Source organism: Stegostoma tigrinum, chromosome 21, assembly GCF_030684315.1.
Source record: "Stegostoma tigrinum isolate sSteTig4 chromosome 21, sSteTig4.hap1, whole genome shotgun sequence".
Lineage (NCBI taxonomy): Eukaryota > Metazoa > Chordata > Chondrichthyes > Orectolobiformes > Stegostomatidae > Stegostoma > Stegostoma tigrinum.
Window position 1 is genome coordinate 43632260 of NC_081374.1, and position 22915 is coordinate 43655174.

General features: G+C 40.6%; 1 protein-coding gene across 5 annotated transcripts in view; it reads right to left on the minus strand.

The window, feature by feature from the left end:
* Positions 1-10250: 10250 nt before the first annotated feature.
* The window catches only part of csde1 (cold shock domain containing E1, RNA-binding), an 88663-nt gene continuing 75998 nt past the window's right edge, over positions 10251-22915 (minus strand). For all 5 annotated transcript variants that reach the window (XM_059653477.1, XM_059653475.1, XM_059653476.1 and 2 more), the window contains 5 exons: positions 21758-21877; positions 19814-19992; positions 15335-15498; positions 13326-13458; positions 10251-11215 (listed from right to left, as the gene is read on the minus strand). In XM_059653477.1, coding sequence (XP_059509460.1) covers positions 11168-11215; positions 13326-13458; positions 15335-15498; positions 19814-19992; positions 21758-21877 — 644 coding nt within the window. In that variant the 3' untranslated portion in view covers positions 10251-11167. The remainder of the gene's footprint in view (positions 11216-13325; positions 13459-15334; positions 15499-19813; positions 19993-21757; positions 21878-22915) is intronic.

A 22915-nucleotide genomic window follows, 5' to 3' on the forward strand; every position in this document is an offset into this window, starting at 1 on the left:
TAGAGCCATAGCAAAGGGTGGGACGGATGATTGCCTTCTACACAAGAATCTTCCTACCAGCGCAGTTCGCACCATTTCCTGACATTTACCTTTCTGCTAACCACAAAATCTGGTCATTTATCTCATGGCTCTTATTGCTGGTAGTTGTTGTGTAGCTGTTAGCTACTGCACTTCCTAATTGTTGCAGTATAGTAAAAGAGATTTAGATTTAAAGGAAGGAGAAATTTGATTGGGTGTAGTAGTATGCTTCAGGATGGCCTGAAGTGATAGAAGGCACTGTAAATATGAAGCAGTTGCATTTGCTTTCAAATTGTTACAAAATCAAACTATTCAAAACATTCTAACTTAGATATTTTAAGTTAAATTCATTAGAAGCATGGTTTGATGAAATTGAATAGCTTAGATTTTCAATTCCATATCATTTTCTGATGTTTTCTTGATTCTGACTGTTTTGTTTAAAAAAAGTTTGAGAAATAAATTACTTGTCTTTGTCTGGAATCGGTGTCAGCAAGAGAGAAAACTATCCTGTATTAGAAGTTGAATGTGTTTAAATATTCAGCAACATTATATTCCAATAATTAGCGAGTTTTGAGAAGATTTGTAGCTCAGGTTGAGGTTCTGGATGTGAGTTTGCTCGCTGAGCTGGAAGGTTAGTTTTCAGACGTTTCGTCACCATTCTAGGTAACATCATCAGTGAGCCTCTGACGAAGCGCTGGTGTTATGTCCTGCTTTCTATTTCTCTGGTTAGGTTTCCTTGGGTTAGTGATGTCATTTCCTGCATTATTCCAATAGTGCATGGACAGTGCTACTTGACTGATATACAAAAGGAGTACTAGTACCAGGTCCGAGTGGAAAACTGTTTACTTAGAATCACTGACAATTGTTGCAAATGGAAGTTTAATACCATAGGACTGATTTAATTGTCTGCTTTTAAAATTGGATTTAATTAAGTTAAAACAGGCCCTAGAATCTTACTTTTACTATTGTTAGTTGAATAATAGATTTAATATTCTATTTTTCCTCATCTATCAGAACACATCTGGTTCATGGTCAGAGCGTAAGTGACCTCTTTAGAATACAGGCCAAAAACAGAAGGAATGATAAAACAGGTCATCAGTAATTAACATTGTCAGCAAGTGGTTGCTAACAGTGGTTAGAGCCCTGTGACTGTATTTTAAAATCTAGCAACAGGCTTCAAAATACAATAGAGAGAGATTTTAATATTCAGGGCATGAAAAGGCAGTACAAAAAAAAAGTCAACAGGCAAATTCCATTCCTCTCCAAAATGGAAAGCAATAGAGCATGATGACAGTTGGAGGAGAAAAATGATGGAGATGACTGAAGTAGAGAGAATGAGCACTAGTTAGAATCAGGCCAGGAAAAACATCATCCTAACTGGTATCATTATAATCATTTCTGGGCAATAACTTAAAAGTCAAGCACTCCTGTTTGTGATAGCAAACTCACTTCTCGAACAAAACAACACTAGCATTCAAAAGTAAACAGGATAGTAGTGTACATCTACAAACTGGTGAAAAAGAGTTAAAATGCCTATCATGGTAGGTTTTAGCTGTGATGGTCAGAGTTATCTTGGTATTATGGATAAAAATAAGGAAAAAAGTGACATTTACGTTTGTGTGCTTCTAAATCAGTCAACAATACAATTAAAAAGTGTTACATTTTGATCAGCTTGCTGATTCACTAACCTAAAATTCAGATTTTGACCAAGAACGCAGGCACAGAAATTAGGTAAGTGTGCATTTAAATGCATCAAAAAGAAAGTAGAAAGATGTACCTGGTAGAGGGATTATACTGTAGTGGAAAATAGAAATTATCTAATGTAGGCAGATGAATACAGACTTTGAGATTGTGGAAGCAGGTTGAGGGCTAAGAGCAGATATGTGGGAAAAAGAATGCACAAGGTCATGGCCCTGTCAAACATTTTGGAAATGAAGTCTCCACTGAAGAATAAGTTGAATTTCAGAGGTTTTGCATCAGAAATACAGAAACTGAGATACTCTGAGAAGAGACTGACTGCAGGTAGTTGGTGGACTTACTATAAACATCTGGAAAACTCAATCACCAGAGTCACAAAGGGGAAGCATCAAAATTGAATGGAAAGTGGGTGGATAGTTAATGTTCAAGATTAGATGGTTATTGAGTTACCGAATGTCGCATGAATGTTTGATTCATCCTGAAGGATTCAAGTATTTTAAATAGAAAAATGAACTGCATGTTTGAAGCAGAGAAAATGAACAAGTTATTTTGTGGTGTTCAACTTATGACTTACCCATATTTGTTGTCCAAACTCAACTCGTACCCAGTATCATCATCTTTGGCTCTTTACTCAAAGTCCCAATTCCAATCCCAAGGCCTTCATTTACATCCTTCAACCTTTTGTCTTCTACCCCTGCACCCCCCCCCCCCCCCACTTCTTTCTCTCATTCCCAAGTGACTCAAGTCAGTCAAATGTACAGATGCTCTTGGTGGATTTGGATACAGTGCATACATCTAGGTGTGAATGCTCAAAGCTAATAAGCGAGTAGATCTGCTACCAAGGGAACATAGCTCATGTAACAAGACTTTTTTTTCAAAAAAGAGAATAAAGGTGTTAAAACATATAACTAGAATGATCACATGTAAACTGAGGGTGCACCACTTTTGGAATAAGCTTGGAAAAGACCTAGTTTAAAAGTTGCTGGGAGATCTGGAATATTTTTAGTTTGGAAAATGTGGACTTTAAAAGGAATATAATGGCAGGTCTTGATCCTGTCTACATTTCAGAGGAGGATTAACATGTTCTAAAAATAAATGCTGCAAAGTCACTCTTACAGATCGTTGATGGGAAATAAGTTGAGTTTAAAGAAAGCTGGATAAGAAAACATTTTGTTTTAGCAACCGAGTGGGTGAATGGGTATAACTATTACTGTCTTCTCTCTGACGAGGGTAATTGTCTTCAGGTCTCAGTCCAGGCACATCACGTAGACTGCCAGGAATGTGTCAGTGACTGATTCTTCACAATGCAATCCAAGGTAACCAGACATATTGGTAACTATTTTTTGGAATCTTTGCTTAATCTGCAAGCATGACAGACCTTCCAGCTGCCTTGCTCTTATGCTTACATCTTTTGTTTGAGGCTTGCTGCAGTTTTCCAATGAACAAAAATGCAAGCCTGAGGAACATCTTGTGATTCATTACTGTCATCTGCACTCAACTGCTGAGTTTGAAGGTTTCAACTATAAACTCACTTCCTCTTTCTTCACCCCCACCCTGGACACTTTTGTACATACTAGTCTTAATCTTTTGTTTTTAAACTTCCGACACAGCTGTTCTTTATTCTGGCATCAACACCCACTCTACAAATTTTATTCCTTTACTGCAACCATTATCACTTGCTCTGACTTTTGCAATATTAGATCTATTGGCTTTTATATCCATCATTGACACGGCCTTTTGTACTTTCTCCTCCCTTTCATTTGTACAAAACCTTTATCACAATCTTCCTTCAATCCTAAGAAAGGTCTTTGACATGAAACAGCTACCGTTTCTCTCCACAGATGCTGTCAGGTTTTCCAACTACTTCCACCTTTACACTACAGAATTTGTAATATTCTTGCACAACTTATCTTAATAAGATGGAAGTACACAGTCAAAAAGTGTAGAAAGTTCAAATTTCTGGGCTTCAACCTAACTGGAAGGGAGATAAATCCTTCAATCTATGTTTCCAAGATTTGGAAAATGAGTGATGTCACGATGTACATCTGTTATCCTTCTGATGTAATACAAGATTACGCAATCAAAGCTTTGTGAATCATCTCATCTACAGCTTGTTCCATCATATGTACATAGAGTTATTCAAGTTTAATTATGCAAGTCTTTATGAACATTTTGTTCCCGTAAAGAGCCCTAATACAGTCCATCTTCCCATGATAATGCCTGGTTAATAATAAATATTACTTAACAGCTTATATTCTCTGCCTTCAACACCTTTCCCACAACAAGCTGACCAGAATGATACACTAGTGAAATGATCTTAATATCTTGTATTGATATTATTTTGCCCTAATCAAAGCCTTTACAGCCACAACCCACAATCCCATGTTTTTTTTAAATAGTTGTAATGGGGCAGAGATTGAGTCAGATGTACAGTACAGAAACTGATCTTTCAAAACTAAACCCATCCATGCCAGATTTCCTAAATTAAATTGCTTCCCATTTATCAGCATTTGGCCCATAATCCCTCTAACCCCCTCCTATTCATCTACTCATGCAGATGCCTTTTAAAATGTTGTGACCATATCAAACTCCCCCACTTCCTCTGGCAACTCATTCCACATAAACACCACCCTCAGAAAAAGTTGCCTCTTTAGGTTCCTTTTAAATCTATCACCTTAAACCTATGCCCTAAGTTTTGGGCAACACAGCCTGGGGAAAAGATCCTATCTATTCACCCTAACTATGCCACTCATGATTATATAAACAAAGGCCACCTGTCACCCTCCGAAACTCCAGAGAAAATAGCCCCAGCCTACTCAACCTCTCCTTAGAGTTCAAATGCTCTAACCTCGGCACCATCTTTGTAAATCTTTTCTGAACCCTTTCAAGTTTCACAAAATCCTTCCTATAGTATGGTGGGCAGAACTGCATGCAGTATTGCAATAATGACCAAACCAAACATCTCGTACAGTTGCAACATGACCCCCCCCCCCAACATATACTCAATGCACTGACCAAGAAAGGCAAGCATGCCAAATGTCTTGATCACTATCTTATCTACCAGTGACTCCACTTTCAAGGAACTACAAACCTGCACAAGGCCTCTTGTTCAGCAACACTCCCCAGGGCCTTACCACCAAGTGTACAAGTCTTGCCTTGAGAGATAATAGGAACTGCAGATGCTGGAGATTCCAAGATAATAAAATGTGAGGCTGGATGAACACAGCAGGCCAAGCAGCATCTCAGGAGCACAAAAGCTGACGTTTCGGGCCTAGACCCTTCATCAGAGAGGGGGATGGGGGGAGGGAACTGGAATAAATAGGGAGAGAGGGGGAGGCGGACCGAAGATGGAGAGTAAAGAAGATAGGTGGAGAAGGTGTGGGTGGGGAGGTAGGGAGGGGATAGGTCAGTCCAGGGAAGACGGACAGGTCAAGGAGGTGGGATGAGGTTAGTAGGTAGCTGGGGGTGCGGCTTGGGGTGGGAGGAAGGGATGGGTGAGAGGAAGAACCGGTTAGGGAGGCAGAGACAGGTTGGACTGGTTTTGGGATGCAGTGGGTGGGGGGGAAGAGCTGGGCTGGTTGTGTGGTGCAGTGGGGGGAGGGGATGAACTGGGCTGGTTTAGGGATGCAGTGGGGGAAGGGGAGATTTTGAAACTGGTGAAGTCCACATTGATACCATATGGCTGCAGGGTTCCCAGGCGGAATATGAGTTGCTGTTCCTGCAACCTTCGGGTGGCATCATTGTGGCAGTGCAGGAGGCCCATGATGGACATGTCATCAAGAGAATGGGAGGGGGAGTGGAAATGGTTTGCGACTGGGAGGTGCAGTTGTTTGTTGCGAACTGAGCGGAGGTGTTCTGCAAAGCGGTCCCCAAGCCTCCGCTTGGTTTCCCCAATGTAGAGAAAGCCGCACCGGGTACAGTGGATGCAGTATACCACATTGGCAGATGTGCAGGTGAACCTCTGCTTAATGTGGAATGTCATCTTGGGGCCTGGGATGGGGGTGAGGGAGGAGGTGTGGGGACAAGTGTAGCATTTCCTGCGGTTGCAGGGGAAGGTGCCGGGTGTGGTGGGGTTGGAGGGCAGTGTGGAGCGAACAAGGGAGTCACGGAGAGAGTGGTCTCTCCGGAAAGCAGACAGGGGTGGGGATGGAAAAATGTCTTGGGTGGTGGGGTCGGATTGTAAATGGCGGAAGTGTCAGAGGATAATGCGTTGTATCCGGAGGTTGGTAGGGTGGTGTGTGAGAACGAGGGGGATCCTCTTGGGGCGGTTGTGGCGGGGGCGGGGTGTGAGGGATGTGTCGCGGGAAATGCGGGAGACGCGGTCAAGGGCGTTCTCAATCACCGTGGGGGGGAAGTTGCGGTCCTTAAAGAACTTGGACATCTGGGATGTGCGGGAGTGGAATGTCTTATCGTGGGAGCAGATGCGGCGGAGGCGGAGGAATTGGGAATAGGGGATGGAATTTTTGCAGGAGGGTGGGTGGGAGGAGGTGTATTCTAGGTAGCTGTGGGAGTCGGTGGGCTTGAAATGGACATCAGTTACAAGCTGGTTGCCTGAGATGGAGACTGAGAGGTCCAGGAAGGTGAGGGATGTGCTGGAGATGGCCCAGGTGAACTGAAGGTTGGGGTGGAAGGTGTTGGTGAAGTGGATGAACTGTTCGAGCTCCTCTGGGGAGCAAGAGGCGGCGCCGATACAGTCATCAATGTACCGGAGGAAGAGGTGGGGTTTGGGGCCTGTGTAGGTGCGGAAGATGGACTGTTCCACGTAACCTACAAAGAGGCAGGCATAGCTGGGGCCCATGCGGGTGCCCATGGCCACCCCCTTAGTCTGTCCACTTCAACACCTTCCACCCCAACCTTCAGTTCACCTGGGCCATCTCCAGCACATCCCTCACCTTCCTGGACACCTCAGTCTCCATCTCAGGCAACCAGCTTGTAACTGATGTCCATTTCAAGCCCACCGACTCCCACAGCTACCTAGAATACACCTCCTCCCACCCACCCTCCTGCAAAAATTCCATCCCCTATTCCCAATCAAGTCTTGCCTTGATTTGCCTTTCCAAAATCCAGCACCTCACTTATCTAAATTAAACTCCATTTGCCACTCCCTGGTCCAGTGGCCCATGTGATCAAGATCCCATTGACCTCAATACACTTTCTTCACTGTCCACTATATCTCAAATTTTGGTGTCACCTGTAAACTTAGTAACCACATCTATGGTCACATCCAAAGCGTTTATATAAAATAAAAAAGTGGACCAGCACTGATCCTGGTGGCACATCACTGGTCACAGGCCTCCAGTTTGAAAAAGAAACCCTCCACCACCACCCTCTGTCTTGTACCTTCAAGCCAGTTCTGCATCCAAGTGGCTGGTTCTTCCCACATTTAAAAGGATTTATTCCAACTCAATTAAACCTGGACAATTTACAAACAAAAATCGACAAGATTGAGACACGAAGGATGGTTGAGATTTGGTGCAATTCTGGTCAAATTATTTACTAGCATGAAAGCAGACTCCCATCTCAGATAAATACCAACAAGGAACATTTGAGGAGGTTGGAGGCCAATAACAGATTCTTAGGGAGCTTCAAAATAAAGCTGTTTCAACGATATAACAAGGCATTGCTGTCTACATATTTGTTAGGTGTCATTGATATCTTAGTGGGAAGTTGATGTTACGTTGCTGCTTCTCTAGCTTTCTTCAGGCGTTCCTCAGTCCTCAATCCAATGTTACCCTCCATCTTACTTGTCCCTCGTATTTTAAGTCTACATTCCTCTTCAATTAGTGAGCACAGGGATTCAGGATCTTTGTTTCCGACATCCATATTTGGCTCTTTTTCCAACTGGACTCACCAAGTTATGCTTCTTCCTGCAACTTATTTAACCAGGAGATATAAATTTTAATGATACCATTGACCAAGTGCTTGAATTGGCCCTCACAAAAAGTAGCAGTACTGGGCCAAGGCAGCAGACCGTCTCCAAGATTTCTTGGACTCTGTGGACTGGACCATGTTCAATGGAAAACCTATTTGAGTACGGTACCACCATCACCGACTTCATTAGCAAATGCGTGGAGAACTGTGTACCAAAGTCCAGTGTTCCCCAACCGTAAACCTTCCATGAACCAGGGAATCCACACCCTGAAGATCAGGAGTGCAGCATTCAAGTTGGACCAATACAAAAAAAAAATCCAGATATGACCTCTGAAAGCCATCAGGGAGACCAAGAGGCAATAGTGGACCAAGTTAGATGCCCAGACCTAGCAAACAGACACCCGCCATCTACAGCGAGGCCTAAATGACATTACAGGATACAAAATGGAACAGTGTAAGATAGGAGACAATGAGACATCCCTCCCTGACATGCTCAGTTTGAGCAGAATATCACTACCGTGGCAACACCTGCCCCGACAACCTCCTCTGTCTCCGCCTCAGAAGTCAGATCAGTCTTCCTGGGAATCAACCTACTGTGCCATGGTGATGACCTCCTACAACCTCTTCCATCAGGCAAAAGATACAGAAGCCTGAACGTATGCACAAGCAGGTTCAGAAACAGCTTCTTTTCGGCTGATATTAGACTGCTGAATGGACTCTAGCCTCAATGTAACCTGTACTCCTTTTAAGTCTTTTTGATCTGTACATCCTTTGCTTGCTGTGATCTGCATGTACCTCTCATAAACAAAGTTTTCACTTTTTGTACAAGTGACAATAAAATCAAAATCACTACCTTTGACCTGTTCCCAATTTTGATTTTAATCAGGGCCTTTTAAAGCAGGACATTAGCATTTGCTTCAGTTATGTTCAGGCCAAAAGATTCATCTTGTTGACTACATGTACTATAGTATCTCACTCATGTTCTGGCTCTCTGTGGTGCCACCTGCATACCAGAGATCCCAAGTGATGAGACACAATGAGACACAACCAGGTCTCCCTGGTAACAACTCCTGCAATTTCATTATCTTCTCCCCCACAATATTAACTGAGTAGTAGTGAATGGGTAGACACTGAAGCAAATCAAAAGCAGACCCAGGGGTTGTTAATAGATGCAAGATGGTGTGGCTGATCAAGTCATTGATCATAAAGATGCTAAACTGAATCACAGTCACTCTGAAACTTGGACTCATTTTACTACTGTAATGGGATGGAGTGATTCAAACTTGAAACAGGAAAAAAAATCAGGCCATTAGAGAAACAAATATTCCAAGAACTCTAGGAGATTGGTGCTAAAGTGGTAGAATGAGGGAAATAATCCACTAACAGAGGCAGGGATGCAGTGGTGCAGGAGATGGGGAAAACAGAGCCCAAGTGGAAATAACAAACTAGGTAACGGACATCAAAAACAAAGTTCGAACTCTGGCAAGTCAGAGCCTCAATTGAAGGAAAGAATCTCAGACAGCTGCAGAAACCCTTCGAACTGAATGGTAAGTGTGAGGGATCCAAGAACTTGTGGATTTAGCTGATGACCAACAGATGATGCACACCATATAGGACAAACATTGCCAGCATGTAACCAGGGTAGAGACTTTTGCCCATAACTAATTACAGCAGTTTCAAAGCACCATTTGGGTATGAGCGCTTGGACTTCTAGCTGACTGGGACTGGGAGGCTGATAATTGCAATTTGCCTGTGAATTAGATCAGAGGGAATTTTAGTTGGGGTATGCAGGTACGGTAGTGATTAGTAATACATACGCTGTTCTGGTCCATTAGAGAGACGGAATTGCTCAAGGGACCAAATTGTTTTATGGCAATACCAGGCTGGCAGATCCATGCAGTTTTCACAAATCAGACAGACAAACAGAATCAAAAAAAGGACTGGGGAGTGGATCACATTCTGTTCAATAGCTGGTTTGGAGAAATTCAGTTTCACTAGTTTGGAAAAACGTTGTTAAAAATCCAGAGCTCCAACTGCATTTTGTTAACAAGGATTCACCTCAGTCACACCACTGGAGGCTGGATATCTCTTACAAGTTTTCAACCATGCTCTAAATCTCAACATTTCATCAGCTGTCTCACCGTTTCAAGTGGCCTGATATTTTTGGTAGGGTGCTGCTCTTGGAAAGTGGCTGGATATATTGTTAAAAATGTCATTTGTCTTTAAATGAGTTAGATAAAAAGATGTGGTGAGACACGGTAGGTCATAAACAGGGTAGTCATGTCAAATTGATCTGTTACTGTGTTGCAGATGTTATTCGATATTTGTAACTTGGAATGAATATTCACTGTGAAAGTGCTTTTCATCTTACTTCACACCTCATGCACACCCACACTTCCTAAATACTTAGGGCTGTATTATATTCAGCCAATGGCAAGGTAGTTGCTCTTTTCAAAGCACCCTTACCAACTCTGGATGGTCTGGCAGGCAACATTCTGCTTTAAGTTCATAATTCAGCTAGAAAAGTTCCTCCTTGTGCTCAATTTATTCACACACACCATGCCCTTAAGTTGCTATATTAACAATTTAAACTCATCAGAACCAATGGAAGAATCTCAATGTCCAGTGATCTAGGTAGACAAAGTTGATTTAAGATTTCAAACTTTATGGTAAAACTTTTTATTCTAGTTTCTTTTTCATGACCATTAACAGGGACACAGGAGAAAGCCAGGTGTTTTATTTTCTTTCTTGCAAGAACAAAGCAATCTCCCAGTATAGACAAACCCCAAACTGTGAGCAGAGGCAAAACAGAAACAGGGTACTGCCTCTGTCCCACACCAACAATTAAATTCCTGATCTTATTTGGTATAATAACACAGACCAGTTATTTGATTACTAACGCTTGATATCAACTAGTCTCCCTGTTTCTATGCAAAAGGCATATATACAGTACCAACAATTAACATTTCCACCTTGATGCATTAATATACTTAAAAAAATGTCAGCCGTTCTTTTTCATTCGGCATTACACAGGGTGCCCTTTGTGGGAATAACAGTGATATTTGTTTTTAGGCACAGATCTGTTAGTTTCTAGAATAGGGAAAAAAAAGTGTTCAAGGCTGCAGTGCTCCACAGCATCAACAAACTTGTATTTAAAGATTTAATGAAAGCCAGCACTCATGGCACGAGTGTTTCAGATTTTTTTTTCTAACATTTAAAGGCAAATAAACTTACAAATTCAAATTAGCACTGATGTAAGATGCTGTTTGATTTTAAAATCAAGCTCCTATAAAGGTTGTGAAACTAATAAGGCTTCCTGCTTATTCACTGCCCCGAGCCTGTGCATTACTTTTTTGTTTTTTTTTTGTTTTTGCTTCATTTTGTATTTTTTTTAAGCTTTTGATAAAAGCACAGACAAGTTGTAGAACTGAAGAGTTGCTTGAAAATAGATAAACTGTGTTCCATTTTGGACTGGGAAACACAGGGTAGTAGAGGCAGACTAATCTTGCGTAAACCCTCCCCTCCCCTCCCCGAAGATACTGCATTGGGTAATGTGCTTGCTGGGGGAAGAGAAAAGAAATCAATCAATGACTCCAGCTTGACGAATCTTTCTCTCTGCAGTGAATCCCTGTAAGTAATAAAACAAATGGTTAATTTCTGACTTGTCTAGCAAACTGGCTATAGCAGAAACAATAAAATTACAATTTTCATTGGTAACAAAACTGCAGAGTTGGCCTAATCAATATAATAAACTCAAGGGGTAAAGTGTTCACACTTCAGAGCCACAGCTGCCTAATTTTACACTGATCTTAAACACCTTTCAGGCTTCACTTGCAAGTCAAATGAGCGGTAGTAGCTGATTGTGATCAACCGAACCGTGCTGTGCAGGCAACAAGTGCTGAATGCTGGCCAAAAAAAAACCTCGCTGAAATCACACAGAACCTTGGTCGCTTCCCAAATTTCTGCCCTCTTCAGGTTTGAGGGGATAGCAGACCAAAAGATCTCTTAAATGAAGATGCTGACTATTGGCAGGCCATGAGACAGAAAAGTCAGGAAGAGGAACTTCTTTAGATTCTCAGCTAAGGATACAGTGACCAAACACAGCATGACCACTGTGATCCCTGTGGGGGGTTCAGCACTAAAGGGTCAAGCCTACAATAAGTACTCACACTGCACCACATGCTATACCTAACAAAAAAGTGCATGATATAATCATGAAGGCAGCTGCTCAGCAGAAAACATTACACCCACAGGATGATTTGTGCTGTGTCCTAAAAATTTAGGATTTTTATTTCTCTTCAGAACAGAATTATATTCTAAGATAATCTTTTTAACAGGGCTTCCAGCTACTTGGATTCTCATTTGGATGAAATCCAATATAGTTGGGTTTTGAAAGGACAAAAATGATCATAAATTGGCAGATGGAAATCTACAATGTCTTCTAACTTTAAGTTGGTGTCCCCTAGTTTTATTAAAATGTCACCTCTTGTTTAGCTTGCATCTGTGTGCTGTCAAACATACAGCATATGTACCTCTGAATTGGGGAGCAACAACAGCTGTGTATCGGAGCATGAGAGATGGTTCCAGTGTTCAGATTTTCAGTCTATGCTACAGCTGAAACAGTATCCTCAAACATGAAGAATAGAAGGAGCTTCACACTCTTTCACTGCTAACTCCCAATAGAAAACACAATGGAGAGTTCAAGGAAGGCTCCAAACCAACTCAACTGAAACACCCTGGAATTGGTGAAGGTTCATAGACCGGAAGTATCTGTCGAGATTAATGTAACCTTGATGCACATTCACTTGTTAAATAACTGGAAGTTAATGAATGGAGCAAACATTTGCATCACAATCTACTCAATCTTTGACAAAACTGCATTTAGTCAAAACAGACTTGTGAAGAAGTTGCTGGTGCTCAGTTAAAATATTTCAGTTACTGGAGATAAAATTTCAGCTGTAGACTGTTTAGCAACCACACTGACAACTGTTAGTTCATTCACAAAACCAACAGCTGTACAGAGGATCACATTAGTGATTGAAGATGACAGGCTGAAAACTAGACTGCTTTCGAATTCCTAATGACTGTTGTAATCCAAGTCAGGTAGGAAGGCCAAGTTCAATCTTGTTTACTGATTTACACAGTTTCAGCTGGAATGCCTGTGCGACTTCTACAAACCTCAATATTTCTCCATATCTTGGGGAACAATGAGTCAGGTGATATAGAAAGAGGATTGCTGATGAGATCTGGCTTTCAAGTGATCGGCTTCTGCTGCCATTCACTGGGCTTTAGGCAGTTAAAAGGTTATTCAAACAAGGTGCTGGCAGTATATACTGGAGTGAGCATCCTGGTCTATATTATAGGAAAGAAATGTGAACCACAATCCGCATAGGTTGAAACTGCATTTCAGTTTTTTAAAAATGTCCTGATAAGAATAAAAATTTGGAACAATGGTAGTTTTGGCATTTCCACTTTAAAATATAAACCTCACAAATAATCATCCAATCAGATGTTAATTTCACCTAATATTACAGTCCTGCTTTCCAGCAACACTTAAAATAATTGAGCAATTGCAATGGTTTTGGCAAAGACATGACACTTTAGAATCTTTAATACAAAACCATAATTCAGCAGTTAGAGGTCAGACTTGAGCTAACTATTAAAACGTAGGTTCCAACAAACTATTCATGCTTATCGACAAGCCAATTAAAATTTCTCATCACCATGACAGCATTTACCTTGGAGTTATCAGGTCCCTTAGGCTGGCGAAGCACGACCAGTTTTGGAGCACTTGCATCATCCAATGTGATGCTCTTCAAACGATGCACTAAACGGTCAGGGCGTGGAGCTGCCACCAGTCGAGGGCCCTCACTAAAAAATAAACCCACTGAAATTTACTACTTACTAAACACATGACAAAATCTTTTTGCTTTGCACTCAATGTGCAAGTGTATTAACAGAAAGCAAGACTAGATCATATGGAATACAGGGAGAACTAGCTCGAAGGTAGAAGACAGAGGGTGGTAATGGAGGATTGGTTTTCAGACTGGAAACCTGTGACCAGCAGTGTGCCACAAGGATCAGTGCTGGGTCCACTGTTTTGTCATTTATGCAAGTGATTTGATGCAAACACAGGAGGTATGTTAGTAAGTTTGCAGATGACACCAAAATTAGAGATGTAGGGGTCAGTAAAGGTTACCAGAGTACAACTGATCTTGATCAAATGGGCCAAGAGGTTGAGTAGCAGCTGCATTTTGGAAAGGCAAAATCAGGTCAGGACTTATGGTAACAGGACTTACCTTAATGGTAAGGTTCTGAGGTGTGTTGCTGAACCAACAGACCTTAGAGTGCAGGCTGACAGTTCCTTGAAAGTGGAGTCACAGGAAATAGGATAGCGAAGGCGGCATTTGGTATGCTTGCCTTTACTGGTCAGTGCACTGAATATAGGCGTTGGGAGGTTATTTTGTGTCTGTACAGGACATTGGTTAGGCCACTACTGTGTGCAATTCCGATCTCCCCGTTATAGAAAGGATGTTATGAAACTTGAAAAGGTTCAGAACATATTTACAAGGAGGTTACCAGTTGGAGGATCCGAGTGATAGAGAGGGGCTAAACAGACTGGGGCTGTTTTCCCTGGGACATCAGTGGCTGAGGGGTGACCTTAGAGGTTTGTAAAATCATGAACGACATGTATGGGGTAAATAGATAAAAGTCTTTTCCCTGGGGTGGGGTGTCCAAAACGAGATGGCATAGGTTTGAGTTGTGAGGGGAAAGATTTAAAGAGAAAAAAGGGGACCCAAGACACAACTTTTTCCACAGAGGGTGGTGCATATATGGAAATGAGCTGCCAGAGGTGGTGGCGGAGGTTGGCAGAACTACATTTAAAAAGGCATCTGGATGAGTTTAAGGAATAGGAAGTGTTTAGAGGAATATGGGCCAAATGCTGGAAAATGAGTCTATATTTATTTAGGATATCTGGTTGGCACGGATGTATTAGACTGAAGGGTCTACTCCCCGTGCTGTACACCTCTAGGCCCCAAGTGATTTTAGAGGAATGAAAAAGTGATCTGACTATGCCTACAGTGTTCCATTACTTGAATATCTATTTGGGAAACTGGACACAGATTTCTGGATTTAAAAACTCTAGTTAAAAATCAGAAGATGACACTTTCAAAGGGCTTCAATTTCAAAATTTACAATTTTAACCCAAGTGTAGCAATTATATCCATCTGAACTAAATAATCTCAATTGCACCACTGGAAATCAAGCAACAGCAAACAATACTTTCGAGAGCATGCTTCATACTACCTGACACAGCCTGTGCAGTGAGGCAAGTTTACAGTACTCGCCATACACTGGACAGAGCCATACTTGTAGCTGCAGAACATTTGGCAGTTTTGTGTATTTGACACTACAGGATTAACATTTCAAGCCAGGATTACACTTAAATTAGAATTACTGAGCTTTACTCCGATTTTGCTATCCGATTGCACAGCCATAGAGGAATGGATTTAACAGTTTCTGCTGAAATTATAAAGCAAAGCCGAAAGTTAAAAATAGGAGTAATTTGGTAAATTTTAGCTTAAGAATCAGTGAACACCTACAAGGAGTCTAACGTTACCACAAAGCATATGGTAGGTCATTAAGTGATCACCAAATGCAGATAATTTGAGTCCGAGCATCAAAACTGAAGTTTTTTTTGCTTTTCTGTGCAGTACATTATTTTTGTTTTACGCCAAAAGCTCACCTGACACGGAACACATTGCAGGCACTGCACTTTCCTGTACGCTGGTTTAAGATGACAGAGAACTCCACCTCATCTCCAGGCTGCAGCTCAACACCATCCAGTACCTCATTCACACGGAAGAACAGCTTTTTACCATCACCAACTTCATAGTTAATGAAGCCAAACTAGGAAAACACAAATCACCATGAGAAGCAAATAAAACACACAATGAACAAGAAAACATGTAGAAATCTAGTTTAGACTGTAAACTTGCTGCAAAACATTTTGTGCAGGCATGTCAAATTAGGTTTGTGAACTATATACAAGCCTAAGCAGTGAAATGAAAAATTAAGGTCTTCAACAGCAATTTTGGTTATCACTCAAAGTCAAGTCTTCTAATAGCTCCAGGTTTTAATGACCTCAAACTGTGACCAAGAGGAGAGGGCAGAAAAAGCTAGATACCAGAGGTGCTTGTTACTCAAGGATGGTAAACACTTAGCTGGATTCAGAGATAAGTGGCACCAGAGAAACAACTTTCTTTTGCAAGTAATTGGGGGATAATTTCAACTGTTTGAAATAAATGACTAAATAAGTTTTGCCACATTTTCCACTGATGCAACAAAAAATTCAATATGTTCAGCCGATTCAGAGGATTAAATAAAACAGGCCCCAAAATATTTTGCTTACCATTTGTACATTTGCTAGTTTAAAGCAAAAGAATGAATTCTTGAATATCATGCACTGGTTGAAGCAGTCATTAACACTATACAAAGTCTACTAGTACAAGTCAGTGGACCTGTACTCAATGCACCCTTTGCAAAAAAAAGTGAGAATTGTATATTGCCATGGCAACAACTACTACAACCTGAAAACAGCTTGCTGCTATGGGGTAGTTTGCGTTGGGAAAGAGACACATTAAGCCACTGTAGGATATTTTTAAATCTCTAAGTGCACCTAATAATGAGAGTTAGGTATGATTTCAACTGTACATAAATAATCTCACTGTTAGAAACCTTGCTGACTTCATTTCATCCTTAGCAGGTCTTATAAAAAGATTACAATCTCTTGCTAATCAAATATTACAAAAAAACATGTATTCATGTGCTAATTACATTAAATCCTCTGAAATCAAATTCACTTGTGCCAAAAAGCCAACATCCACAGGCAGAAAGAAATCAATCCACAAATTTAAAATTTTTTAAAAAGTGAGTTCTGCACTTGTGAATTTTATCATTCGCAGGACTTCAGGAATGGAATCCAGCTCCCCACTTTCCTCAGATACTGAGGAATGACTGTACTAAATTCTGATAAGGTGCTGCCTTCTGTATTGAAAATGGGGAAAAACTGCCAACTGGCACATAAATACTCAATTATTAAATCTTCAACTTTTTTCATGATCTTTAAATGAATGATACAAATATTTACACGAGTGCACTAAATCCATGATTCCACTCAAGCAGCATTCAATTTCATAAAGGCAGCCACCTGCTTCCATAGATGCTTAACTAGGACCTGGATACTTAGCCTCCTCTTTCCCAGGTGGAGGACCTCACTTAATATTTCCCTTTATCAAACTGCCTGGATGCACTGCTACATACTGCATTCAAATCTTTGGTACATGTTACTTCTTTGGCATATCTACACAGTTCAAAACCGTAATAATGATACTAATTAACCAATCTTACTGTGCAATTTTACTGCAAACAGACAAAATACTCCAGTTTAAAAAAGGTAAGATTTTTCATCTGCAATAGGGTTAGCAGACAGTATAAAGTGGATAATGAGTTATAAGAACTTAGCTGCAAACACACTAATGCTACGTGCAGAGTCAGTAATTGGAAGTGGGAACTTGCATCAACTGTAATGGAAGTGAAGTTTAATTAACCTAATTCACACTATTCTGTGCAAAAATCTGGAAATTAGCACTCAAAATTTACCACTGCAGCAAGTCTCCCAACTTCTAGTTGCATACAAATTAATGCTATCACAACCCTCAGGCCAATGGATGTAATCAAATGCTTCTTTTTAAAACTATTATTATGGACGACTTGTGTCCATTTATGTATTAGAATTCAAAGCACTTAAGCTTTGTTGCATACAGCAATCTGTCATCCCTTTCCAAAGGAATGCAAAGTATTTTGGCTGGTAAATAAAAAGAAACAGGAGGAGGAGAAGGAGGAGGAGGAGGTCACGCTGCCTCTTCAGCCTGCTCCGATAGTCAATAAGATTTGACTTTAACTTTCACAACTCCACTTGCCCAATCTAATTCTTGGGAATAAGGGATTCAAGTACAGGACAATGGAGTCGGTATAATATCATGATCTTGAATGGCACAGGTGGTTTCAGGGGACTAAATTCATTTTTCTTATGCTCTTTCATAGCCAAAGTACTCTATCCCTATATCCAAGTCCCTTACTATCCCAAAGATCTCGTCTTGAATTTATTGTCTGAGCATCCACACTCTGGGGTGGAGAATTTCAATAAACACAATTTGATTTCTTATCAGTCCTTAATGCTGGCCTATCTTCTGATTAGCGAGACTAGAGCTAGGGCCACAATCAGGGAGAACCACCTCAACACTCAGCCATCCAAGAATTGTGTTTCAGTGCACTTTTCTCACTAACTTAAATTATTTCTGTTTAATTGTTATAACTTGTAACTGGGAAACCCCTAACTGTGGGTGCAGTGGAGTTACAAAGAGCTAGAAGTTCCATCACTGCCGCCACATACTACCCCACCCCCCCGCAACCCCCACCCCCCCCCCCCCCGCCCCCCACCCCCACAAAGCTCTAAAGGTGAGCACAGCCAAACACTGAAGCTCAAAACGTTGTGACAGAAAACCTTGAAGGTGGTGGCATGCTGTTCTACCCACAGCCTCTTTTGTCCCCTTTTCTGCAAACTCCAACTCCTCAAATGCAGTTCTGTCTGCAGATAAATCTCAAATCACTTGCTCAACAGTAGAACCCATCTCTTCACTGTCAAGCCCTCTTAAAAAAAACACTGACCTGTGTGGCACTGTTAACTTGTACTAAAATGAGAACAGTTGACTCAACTTGTTAAATGAATGCAGTCAATTTACCTGCCTGCAAACTAACTCAAAAGGGGCTGTACTGAAAGAAGTTGACATTTCCTTAGCATATTCAAAGTGATTAGCCATTATCTCTAAGCATTAGAACAGGCTTGAGGGGCTGAATGGCCTACTCCCTCCCATTCCTAAGTTCAAAGCAAGAGGAATCAATTCAAATAAACAGCTACTCAATACTGTCATAGCCACAACCATAACTGAATATAGTGAACAAATGAAAATGTACAGTTTGATTCAAGCAAATCCTCGCAGCAGACAAGTTAACTATCTCATGGAGATCCCATACTGCCCACTTTGCCCTCCATAAAGATTTCCACCCACCTGGTTAACTGGTAGTCCTACCTTTGAGAATCAGCAAAAAAGTTATCAAAATTTCATAGGCAAATTATCACAAACTTGACCACTTATTGGGCCTCAAATGAATATTCACTGTTGTGTGCATTGTCTCAGCCACAAGTGCTGTTAAGTAATTTCCACTGCTGTCATCACTGGAGCCTAATTACATTCTCAACTGAGATGAACATGCAGTTTCAGCAAACTGGACAAGTCCTAGCTTCAGACATCGACTGATTTTCCCACCCATCGTATTTGTAATGGTTATAATCTCCATATCCTACCACTGCTGATAACTCAAGATTTTGTAATTAACACCAGGACCTTCCTGGCTACTGTATCAAGGTCTACATTTTAACACTCAGCCATCCAATTTATGTGTAATCTAAGAAAATCTGTACTAATATTCCTAAGATTTTGTACAGAAATATTGCAGCATGCCAGTTTGAAGTTCATCTGTTCTTATTACAGTAATGTATGTTGGAGCTTAAGGATTCATACATTATACTTTTAAATCCAACCAGTACATTTTCTGCCTCCAATTACTGGCTACAAAGCAACCAGACCCAACTCAGGTCAGTTATGAACACAGATTTTAATAATCTTGCCCATACCAAAGTCACTGCAGCATTTCCTTATTTTCACCGCATTGATAATTACTATAGTAATCAGTCCAGTATATAGTTAAGTTTTTCAACTCCAATGCATTTATACTTCATTTTCTATACTGTCATTTATCTGTACTGTATAATCACAAGTAGATGCACATACTCTTAAAACATTCTTGCCTCTCAGCTTTGTCCATCAGTGACTAGCCAGGTCATAGATCAGCTAAAGCAAAATAGGAAGTGCCAAAATCTCATGTACATCATCCAGATATAGGAAGAATTTTAAAGACTCCCTAAAGGCTGTAACGTTATTATGGACACTACCTCATTCCAGGCAGGAAGAACACAAAATTCATACAAGTTCTAAAACTCAACTATACTGGGGGGAAAAATTCTAGAACCCCCCCTCCCCCAACATCCACTTAACTGAAGGGAGTGTTTACATAATAAAAAGGTGTCAACATTTACACTCACCTGGTCTTTCACACAATCCACAGTGCCTCTTCGTAAAGGTGTAGCATCATAGGCCAACTTCTGCCCTGTTAGAGCCACGGTGCATAGCTGGAACTTGATAGTTTCCCCCTTCTGAAGACAGTCTGTTTTGTTTGCCAAACTAATGATGCCAAAAGGATACACTTCTCCTTTCATCGGCCCTGCAAGAACATACCATCTCTTGAATTCCAAACAGTATTTAATATTACTTTACAGCACATGTTATTTGCAAGAGTACCCTGTATGCCAACATAGTTAACAAATGCTTCACTAACTATCTGAATATGCAGGTTAGCCATTTTTAAAATGCCAGTCTATCTGGCATGGCAACAAGTCAACATGTTCAGGGCAACAAAAAGATAGAAGCAGAATTCCAAAATCAAAAAACTAAGCCATACCATGAGTTTCTTTGAACAAGAAAGAAACTGAGGTAGCAAATTCAAGCTAAGTGATACAAGGGTTTTTGGGATAGCAAAGAAACTCAAGTGGCAAAATCTTTGCAGGAGATCTGTCAGTCAAGCACATGCATGGCTGACTAGAGAAAATGCTCAACTACAAGTAGAGAGCCCATTAAAGATCTAAATAACATGCTGTTATTTTAGTCACATCTGTCCTGACATTTGAAATTTTATGAAAAGTGCTGAAGGATCCTATTTAATTAGATCTTCAGGCATTCCAACATAAATGACGTAAAGCCATTGAGCTGTGCAGCATGGAAAGAGACCCTTGGGTCCAACACATCTGCATGATCAAATATTTTAAACCGATCTAGTCCCACTTACCAGCATTTGGCCCATATCCCTCTAAACCGTACCTGTTCATGTATCCATCCAGGTACTTTTTAAATGTCATAATTGGATCAAAAACATTTAAGAAAACCACATGAAAGCAAAATATTGAAAGATACTTCACAGAAATGCAGTTATAGATGAAAAGGTGGCAATGCAAGGAGGTAATCTGGTCACAATGTAAACAGGCAATTCCCAAGAATTGGTGATGTAAATGTTTAAACAAAGCCTACAGCCTAGATTTAACAGATTTACAGAATAGATGGGCAGAATTAAAATTACAATAAAAAGTGACAAACTTAGGATGTACTAGAAGTACAAAGGATGATTTGGCAGAGGTTTCGGATATTAAATGAAACAGCTAAAAAAGTTTCAGCTATTTGGAGAGTCTAGGATTGCAGACCGAACAGGAATGAAAGTTACAAAACTACCTTTACAGAAGTTTGGAATACTTTTCCACAAAACAGCTATTTATTTAATGTCAGTTGCTATTTTCAATGAGACTGATGAATTTTTGTTAACCAAACATATTAAAGAAATACATAGCAATGGCAAGTTCTGAAGTCCGATTCAAATGGAGAATGGGGTTTACAGAGATAGAAATATACAAGTCCATAAAAGGAGTGCAAATTGTATCTGAGGGAAAACCCATAGTTATGGGCAGGCACTGACCTAGTAGCAATGTCACTAAACTAGTAATTAACACCAAGGATAATGTTCTGGGAACATGGGTCTGAATTCCATCATGGTAGATGGTGAAATGTGAATTCACTAAAGTAATCTGGAATTAAAAGCTATTCTGAAGACAACTGTTTAATCTTCACCGATTGTCATAAAAATCCATCTGATTCACTAATATCTTCAGGGAAGGAAATATGCCATCCTTATCCAGTTTGGCCTAACTTTGGACTTCTGACCCACTTTGAAATGTCCTCCGAAATGGCCCAGCAAGCCACAATTCAAGAGCAACTAGGGTTGGGCAACAAATGCTAACACCATCCACTTTCCATGCAAGAATAAAGAAGAACATCAATAAAGTTGATTGACTGCATCATGTTCAGTTAATTGCCAGACATTGGTTTTAGGCATTAATAACAGGGCCCAGGCATGTCAAGAGAAATTGACAACAGAACTTCACCTTCTTCTGTAATCTCAATAAGTCCCTGATATTCAGCCTGCTGTGGATCCACACTGCGTAATGGCCTCACCACTTTACCAGTATAGACAGTTGGATACACTTCATCACTGGGACCATTCACTGTAAAAAAAAAAGAAAAACAAACTAAAGCTAGACCACCTCAATGAGTTCAACATGATTATCAGTGGCTGGTAGCTACAGAAAGCTGGTATTCAAGAAAAGCAAGAATTCCACATACAAACCAAGATATCTTTAAGCAACTCAAACAAAAAGGATGTTTTAAAAAAGGAGCAAATGACAGATAAAAGGTTTTTTACAATAATCATTCGTAATACTTTTAATTGAGGGAAATTGGGGTACTTTGTACTTTAGTTCTCCCCTTTCTGGAATTACCCTCGATTCGGGTTGAAATGCTCTTTACCTGAAGTGATCCAACACCTTGTCATCAAACCTTATTATTGCAACAAGCATTTCAAACAAAAGCTAACAACATCACAGCTTTCAAGTTGAGCTCAAATGCGACAACGCTTCTACATTTTAGATTTTTTAAAAAAAGTAGAATCTCCAACTTTCCCTAGTTTATGCAGCAAATCAAACAGCTGATCGACAACACTTGGAATTTCACATCTATAACGTCAAACAGCAACCCTTAAAAGAGGCACGCCAAAATAGACTGACCTTTTCTTGTGGCTACAAAGAGGAGGCTGATGATCCCTGCAGATTACACCAAACTGCAAAGAGATTCTTCCCACCGACCCCCAACACCACCCGCCACTGCCACCCCCACCGACCCCGCTTCAAAAGGATACACAAGGGCAGGGGTTCAAAAGCTAGTTTCAACTCAAGACTGCACAAATGGATTTGAATGGTCTAGTTCACTAGCAGGTTAAGGTACCCATGCATATTAGTCTGGGTTCAAGCAGTGGCATGCTGTCATGGCCACAGGAGAAGAACTGTCCAAGTTACCCACGTTTTCAGGGAGAGACACTGTCTGGCTGGCTGGCTTGCTAGCTTGGAGACACGCACTCACTCTGAATACTAAGTCAGAGCTAAAAAGTAGAACAAACTCAACCAACATGCAAAACTAACCTTAACATTAGTTGAACAGTTACTAGTTCAACAGCTACAACATACATTTTGCAAATAAATTTAAAAAGC